This window comes from Alosa alosa, chromosome 2 (assembly GCF_017589495.1).
Source record: "Alosa alosa isolate M-15738 ecotype Scorff River chromosome 2, AALO_Geno_1.1, whole genome shotgun sequence".
Classification (NCBI taxonomy): Eukaryota; Metazoa; Chordata; class Actinopteri; order Clupeiformes; family Clupeidae; genus Alosa; species Alosa alosa.
The window spans coordinates 1,873,742-1,882,644 of record NC_063190.1 but is presented as its reverse complement, the minus strand read 5'-3'; the positions used below and the strand labels follow the sequence as shown (position 1 = coordinate 1,882,644).

The following is an 8,903-nucleotide window of genomic DNA, read 5'->3' as shown; positions in this document are numbered from 1 at the left end:
ATAAGAAAAAGAATGCACTGTAATAATAATAATAATAATGATAATGATGATGATGATGATGATGATAATAATAATAATAATAATAATAATAATAATAATAACAATAATAATAATAATAAGACTGTAATTAACAGTAGCTAATGTGGTGGTATAACTTCTATGCTATGCTATGCTTCCGTGGTAGCAGAACTTTTATTCAACAGCTGTTATTCGAATATCTGTGCAAATCCTTAAATCGTTTGCTTCTTGAATAGGAAATGGTGAATGCACAAATAGTAAAATTATCTTTCCAGTGACAATGACAGACAAAAAAAAACATTCAGTAAAGATGCATTCCTACAAGTTACTTTATTCATATATCATGTAAAACAAAAAGACTTTTGTGGCAAGTCTGTTATATGTTACAAGTGGTTAAAAGGGATCTGTATACAGATAATTGTATAGAAGATTAACAGTAGCATGCAGATAAAATACTCTCTGTAGTGTTATATGGGTAGTTTCACAATAAAGGTAAGTGAATTGTTCCTAAACATTCTTCCATTGTCACATTTCTGCCCATGTAGCGTACACTGGAGGGAAATCAGGAGAGAATATGGATGATTAATTTGGCTTGACGGTTGTTCATCCAGGCATCTGCACAAGTGCTGTGGATGATGACTTTATGTAAAGTTATGTACTTTATATACTGTTGGATGCATTGCATGTCGCTAGGCTCCGATATGCAAACAAGCTTAGAATACTCGCAGCAACCTTCTTTGAACTTGGCAAGCTCTTCTCCATCTTAAAATTATAACTGTGTATAACTTAAAATTATGTAACCCCCTTTACAGCTTCACGCACATAAGAAAACGTCCACATTGTAATTATACCAGTCAAAACATGTAAATAGAAAAATGTTGAGTTATTTTGTCACTTTTGGGGGGTATTGCAAGTTCAACCACTTTAGCTATCATTCAAAATTCATGTTTGACGAACATTTGGCCTAACACTCACCCTACTGTAATTGTGAAATTACCCATATTGAAAGACAAACATCTCCAATATCCTCACATTGTGTCATGTTTCATTAAAATGTCCCTTCAGCATTATGAATGTGCTTGGCAGTGTTTTTTGTCATCAATTGTCAATTTGTCATCACTGTTTTGATGGATTTGTTTTTTCTTTATTCTTTGTGATCCTTTCTCTGTGCCAACTGCAGAGCTACTAATTACCTGTGAATCTGATTCTACAAGGAGTGTGACTCTTTCCTCCATATCTGCTATTCCCAGCAAGTGCTCCTGTAACAAAAATTAAAAAGAGGATATTACAGATTTTACAAGTTCAAACATTCTGTTCAAATTCATTCAAACAAGCTTAACTGGAGATTACTCCACCTTTATCATGTCTATCATATCTAGCACATCTATTTCCTCAAGAAGACCATAATGTGGTAGATAACACTGTTCTCCAAGGTTCCTGACAGCAATCAGGAGGCTTCCCACTTCCTCAACCTGCAAGAGATCAGAGAAAGGGACCTCTGACATTATTTCAGACAAAAAACAAGTGTACCTCTAGTTAATGGCATGAAAAAAATGACTAGCACAAGAAGAAAGCAGACATTATGTGTGAGATAAACACAATAATGAATATTATTCACACAAAATAATTTGTGTGAACCCAAAATATGTTTAGAAATATATATAATATAAGGATAATATAAGGAAACACTTTAAAAGTTGACAATTATATGACTAGCAACTAGTCTAGATTACTAAGATTCAGAAGAGATATCAAGTAGGAAGTTTGATTTGATATAGAATTGTGTAAAACTAGTCACAGGGGACTTTTCTTAGTCCATCACTAGATATCCTTGAGTATGGATGGAAACAAGGACAACACGGTTATGCACCAGTCCCTACAACAGATCCCGGACTACCTAGTTGCAGCTGAAGGGGACTGTGTAGGGTTGGGTATCGTTTGGGTTTTATCCGATACCGGTGCGATTTAGATCGATACCGAACGGTGCCGGTGCCAAAACGGTTTTAAATTAAAATGGTCTAAAGCATGAATTGCTTTTTTTTTATTGATAAGACAAATTTGAACATTAAATTGAACTTATATTCAATTTGCTATCAATATCTCATTGCTCCTACGAATAATACATTTAAATGTTAAAACGGCTTGCCATGCATGCACACACAATGGTAAGCTCGCCATAAGGTATGTTAAAACCGCTTGCCATAGAACTGCCAGGTCATGGACAACTGCATTTGCAAGCAAGCTAATCTAATAGGGACTCTACTTTCCAGTTAATTCAGTGTGTTCCCAAATGCTTCAAGAAATGTCATGTCTTAACCCATAACACGCAATAGTTTTTAACATGTTAGGCTACATGTCGGTGTGGAAGTGTTTAGATTCCCAGCGCTAGCCTAGTAGGCATTTTAACAGCAACTATGGCTATGCGCTAACACCAGTCAGCTGAATTTAATTAGCAATAACATACGGAGATGGTTTCGTAGCCTCTTTGACAGCTCAGTGACATCAGGTATGTAACCTACATATTTATGTTTTTGTCAGCTAACTTTTAACATGATCTTCATATTCATTGTGATGCTATATGGGCCTCGTACACATGAAAGATTAATATCATGCCATTATGTTGTTTAGAACACACCGTGAAATAAAGTTTTCACCTTACAACTTTGCTGATAACATTTCAAATAAATGCCAGTTAGCGCATTAGCAAGGATATTGTGTAACGTATAGGCTACTGTTGATGTTGTTTCATAGCCTTTTGCTTGTGTGTAGTTAGGCCCACTGCTAGATTTTGACAGGAGCTCGCAATAACGCTTAAGTAAGCTACTTGGGCTCACGCAAGCTGTCAAACACTGTCCACTCGTCTATGTGGTGCATTCAGTGTTTATGTTAGCTAACTGTATCTGGATGTGTTGCTATCAGAGCAAGACGTTAGAGATGGTGCATGACATGCAGTGATGCCTCGTATAAAAAAATAAAATAAAGAAACGCTATTTAAGCACCGAAATGAGGCACCGAAATCCACGTTGTTATTCGATGCAGTTACTACCGTTTGCGTCGGCACCGGTGCCATATTAGAACCGTGTTTCGGTGCCCAACCCTAGGACTGTGACACTCAGGTGCTGCTGTAAAAAGCAAGGAGGGTATTTCTGCTTGTTGGAACTGTCATGGTAACTCTTGCCAGAACATCAACCAGTCGGATGATAACAGGAGTGAGGGAGTGCAGGGGAGTTGGATGAGGTTTGTTAAATTTTAAACTGATTAAGGAAGTTTTTTTTTTAAATTGTACCATAAAACCACTTGTATGGACTTGGAGTAATTTTTACTCAAAACTAATGGCTGGGATAGATTCAGCACCTCTAAAAACCACAGATTTGGCTTGGGATTGGGACACCTATAGGAACACATAGTAAAAAAAAAATTGGTATTGGTAAGATTTTTTTTTGCAGATTGGCGAAAAAAAAAGCCAAACTTTTCATTGCTTTGGCCATTTATGATTCAATCAGCAACATAAATCGCAAGCCCTTGATGCAGGCAGCCACAAATACCAACAAATTCTTCGGTAAAACTTAGTGAGAATTCAGCATCGTACAGTCTAAAAATCTTGTAATTGTTGTCATGTTGTTGCCAGCAGCAATTATAGTGATGTGATTGAGAGCTCAACAACCATTTTTAGACCAACACCCGATGTCAATACAGCCATACAAATAGAATGATTAATCAATAGCTGTTGAGGGCTGACTGTGGATGGTGAGAATATCAGAATATTAGTAATGAACAAATCATTACAACCCATTGTAACTGATTTGCAACATCAGAATATACAGTACATGACCGGTAAATATTGCTGACCTGGTCCCGTGATTGGCCTTGATGCATTTGTGTGGTCATCTCCAGTAGTTTGGTCCTCTCTGTGGCTCTATCCCACTTTGTCTGCAGTTCTGATAACTCTTTGTTGATCATCTAAATGGATAAAAAGATAATTATTTATATGTCTGTACAGGCACTTGTCAAAAATTGAATTGATCAAAGCCCAGGAAAGTCACATTTGTATCAATGCTATTTATTACGGAAAATATCTTGAACAAATAATTACAAATATAACCTGTTCGTTTAAATTTTCCATAAAAAAAATAAAAATATAATCATGTTGACAAAGTTAAAAATAATGATTTATGCTTAAAAAAAATGAAAAAGTTTTAGGCTTGAAATAAAAAGTCCTTTCATCAAAGAATCCTCCATTTGTTTCAATTACAAACTTTGCTACATTAAAGCTTCTCTGTGTCTTTGCTAGATATGATTCAGTGCTGTCAAAGTTCATGCATTAGCTCACTGCATTAATATAAAATATTCAATATATATACACAGGGCTGTACAGCACGTAGAGTTTTTAAAATACTGAGGTCCAAAAACTTTGGACCCCACCTAAGCACACACACTTGGAGGAAGTACTGAAACTCAGTGCTTAAAGGAATTTTCCGGAGTAAAATGCACTTTAGATCAATTTACGGATGATTGGGAGTACATACGTTGAGTTGACATCAAAATCATGTCATTCAGATGTGTTTTGAGAAAGTTAGATTTTACCGTTTTTAGTCAAAACTCGTTAGCCTGGAAGTGACCCGGGCATGTCATTTCGCCGCTACAAAACGCTATTTTTATACCTCTTCTACAGTTCCAAAAAACATACTTACGTGCATTATAGGCTATGCCGATTGTGGTGTTTAGTTTGTTTAAACCAATAGGCTAATGTTGTGGGGAACAGTGTTCACATTAGGCTACAGTCCCCTGTAAGGATACTCCAGATGGGGCTATTTTGAAAGTTCCTTACAGCATCATGTCAATCATCATTGCCTTGTTTCTGAACACCCAATGCTGCCAGTTTAGAAGCAATGCACCTGTTGTCTAAAGTGAATCATTAGCCTTCAAGTTACTATAGGCTGTTTCTTCCCCCTTACCTCACTTGTGAGGTAAACCATTACCAGTCATCAGCCATCCTTGTGTTTGGCCCTCATCACACCTGAAGTCCCATCCCTATGACTGCCCTACCATCGCCTGTTGCTGTCCCATTACCCGGACTCCTGGCCCGAGCAGCCTAGTGACCCACTCTACAACAACTCCTAATCCCTATGGACAATTCATTCCCTACACTGGACTATTTGAACATTCTGACAATATATAGGATTCATGCATTATGGATATGTAGCCATCCTACCTCTTTGTAACATATACCTCAGGTGGATTTAAACACCATGTTCTATTCTCTACACCTAATTAACCTTTCATTTATCATGTATACAGACCTTACTGCCCTGTAACTGACCCTAGGCAGATGGGTCAGGCCCTTGAGTCAAGGATCTGCTCGAGGTTTCTTCCTGTATGTACACTGTATCTTCAATTCTAGGGAGTTTTTCCTCGCCCCTGTTACTCATGGGCTCTCTCTGAATGTTTTAACACTCTGTAAAGCGCCATGATACATGTGTAAGGTTTTGGCGCTCTATAAGTGAAATTAAATTGAAATTGAAATATAGGCTAATAATGTCTGCCAATTTGTTTCACCTATTGACCATCTTAATGGTTCAAAGTTCACGTATTCTCCATCCAATAGACTAAGTCTATTGTTACCCAAGTCTTGTTATACATATATTTTCACATGCAAAAATGCAACATACGTTAGCTGTTAGCTGTCTAATATTGTTCATGTTAATGACATTGGGAAAGCCTCTAGCTTTTAGCTGCATTAATGTAGGCTACTACTAAGTTTTTTTGTAACATAATTTGAATTAAATTAAAGACATTTCGGACGCACCTATCTGTGCTCAGGCATAGGAGCAAACAATTTTTGGTTTGGGGAACGTTCCCCGGACGTCACTGAAGGATGCAGGAACATTTGCTGCTAACGTTCCCTCACAGTCATTCAGGAAAGTTTCAACACCGGAACTTTCCTTTATGGTCAAATCTATGGTTCCGGGAATGTCCATGAAATGTTTTTTGAACCATATAAAACTCGAGCAGAGAAACAGTTTTTATAATGTGTTTGATAGATAATTTCAATCCACGTCTTATCCTCTGCACAGGATATGGAAAAGGTTTCATATGAGTAAAAACTATAGGCTAGCTTTCTTTTTGCCACTGATTTTTATCTCCAGGTATCAGGAGTAGCAATGGGCTTGAAGATGTCTCCAAGTTTTGCCTCCCTCTACGTAGGACTATTTGAAGCTGAGGTGATCTTTAGTACAAAAAAACTTTTTTAGAGAATATATCATATTGGAAGCGCTACTTGGAAGACATTTTTTTCATATGGAAAGGTGATATAACATCTCTAAGAGAATTCCATAATTACATGAATGATAGTAACCAGCATCTGAAATTTACCATCTCAGTGGATGACAAACAGATGAATTTTTTGGACATTTTAATTGAGAGAGAAGGCAATATATTAAAAATGAACCTCTTCCAAAAAAGTACTGATAAAAACACCTTGCTACATGGTGAGTCATATCACCCTACAGCGTTGAAAAAGAACTTGCCCATTTCCCAATTCAACCGAATCAGAAGGATCTGCAGCTCAGAGGAGGATTATCAAAGTCAATCGAAAATACTAAAGGACCCTGTACTCCAGGGTCATATTAGTTTATAACAGTTGAGATAATCTCCGCTAAATGAAGCGCATACAAATCTTATCCAGGACCTCTACTATAGGGTCTAGTGGGCATATCGTAGGGCAACAACATGTTAGGAGTTTAGACACTTTACTCTCAGTGAGAGGGGTGAATGAAGGTAATGATGCGCCAGTGATAGCCTGAAGGTCTGACTGCTGCATGTAGGGTTCTTTGAAGCACCCTTAAGCCTGGGGAGGTAGGTTATGCCTGCTTGGTTCAGAAAACTGACTACTAATGGATGCTACCTTGTTAGTGAAAAATGAAGCAAAGATGTCAGCTGTGAGGTTGGTAGTTGGTGGAGGATTGAATAGTTTTGAAGGTGGAAATGTATCTGCTAGCATACTCAGGGAAATGTGGAACTGGAACTCATGAAATGGGGGTATATAGGATATTCTTTGATGAAAGTAAAGACTGAGGAGTCTTACAGCATTGTCAATATTTCCTGTGATTTCTGATAAATAATGCTACCTGTAGTATTTTTGGTGCATTCCACAATTTTGAATAATAGCATTTTGCACATTTGAAAGGATTGATACATTTAGTTAGACATATTTATGATATATTCATGATATATTTCTATATATTTCATATTCATGATATATTTCTACTAGTTTATGTGTGTTGTGCTCCTGCTTCAGAATTTCAAGGTTCCTCTGGCCCAATTCCAGCTCCTCTACAAGGGAAACCAGTTGTCCAACTAGGTCTTGATGTGTGATGGACAGTGTCTCATGTCGCCTAAGGATGGACATGACTGGAGAGTCTGCTGCATTCCCAGAATAACCTATAATGACATTTATTTTCATAGCAGTTCAGAGGACATGTAAGACATATAAGACATTTGGTAGGGGGTTCTCTACAGTTGGTTTGAGTGTGCTCATAAGTCTACATGACCTGGCAGAATTTGTAAAATGTGTATCATTCTTTTGAGAAAACACAAGTGATTGGGCAAAACACATTACTTTTATTTTTAACAGGATTCAAATGAAATCACAAGGCATCACAGAATAGTGCAACCATTTAACAAATCATAGCAATAAAGAAAAATAGGTTGTATTTTGTACCACGTAGCAGTACAAAATACGACTCTAGCTCAGTCCTGCACATTCTCTCTGCAAAAATAAATCACTCTTTGTCAATTTGTCTCCATCTCCTACTCCATCCCCTACTCTTACAACTCATGTGAGTCCTGTTAGTAAAACCTGCTGTTATAATGTGGTTGTATTCAGCTCTGGAATCAACATCAAAAAGGCCCCAACTGCAGCCGGTTTTAAATCTAGACTTAAGACCAAATAGTTCTCAGATGCCTTCTGCTAATTGCAATACAGGCTTCTATCATGATGGTCTAAAGCTCAGTCTAAAGTTTATAATCATCACAACGCAAAGCTTATTATGACCGCCGTGCAGCGAAGAAACAGATACACACACACACACACATACATTCACAGTAATCATACATATGACACATACTCACACAGTAGACATATGTACGCTTCCATGCACAGGCACATATGCAGGCACACACACACACACACACACACACACACCCACACACATAACATAACACAAACAATCAAGAATTTCTCAGAATTATGAACAGGCAAGATGGAGGTGGGGTTGTATAAAATGAATTTTACATGTGAAATCTATGAACTAATCATGTTTTGGTACTTGTTGTCTAGCAGATACCAGTGAGAATTGAGTGTGGATAATGCAATTTAGTGAGACAGTTAGAATCATATAGGCCTTTCAGCGTGATTTATTTTTGTGGAAAAAATGTGCTGGACTGGGCGGCGGTCATTTTTTGTACCGCTCTGCGGTACATCTAGTTCCTATCATAGACTTGAGTTTTCAGCCATGCATGTCTCTTTTTTTGAGCAACGCACCAAAGAGTGTGGCAATTAACGACCTAAGGAGGGGTGTGGTGTATTGTCTACAAATCGCTATCGTACACTACTGTACCTAAAACACCTTACGCCACTGACCAAGAGAAAACTGGTCAGAAATCCATGCCAAGTTGTTTATGTTATTTTAATAGTGTGTTACAGTGATCAACAGTGATGTGGGCGGGTACACAACGCACCCTACTTCTCTCACCCACGAAAGCGCACCAGTGCACATCCATGCAAAACATTACAAATTACACAATTACAATGGGGAAACATAATTAGAATAAAGATATTCCGAAATACATCTCACAATGAGTAGTTATAGTGGATGGAATCCACT

General features: G+C 37.6%; 1 protein-coding gene across 2 annotated transcripts in view; it reads right to left on the bottom strand.

Moving 5' to 3' along the window:
* Positions 1-333: 333 nt before the first annotated feature.
* si:ch1073-416d2.4 (coiled-coil domain-containing protein 42 homolog) overlaps positions 334-8,903 on the bottom strand; it is a 31,199-nt gene continuing 22,629 nt past the window's right edge. The window contains exons 7-11 of one of the 2 annotated variants that reach the window (XM_048238071.1): positions 7,286-7,458; positions 3,868-3,978; positions 1,374-1,490; positions 1,212-1,277; positions 334-569 (exon numbers count right to left, since the gene is read on the bottom strand). In XM_048238071.1, coding sequence (XP_048094028.1) covers positions 486-569; positions 1,212-1,277; positions 1,374-1,490; positions 3,868-3,978; positions 7,286-7,458 — 551 coding nt within the window. In that variant the 3' untranslated portion in view covers positions 334-485. Of the gene's footprint in view, positions 1,278-1,373; positions 1,491-3,867; positions 3,979-7,285; positions 7,459-8,903 lie in introns of both variants that reach the window. The other variant, XM_048238070.1, reaches the window with a different exon arrangement.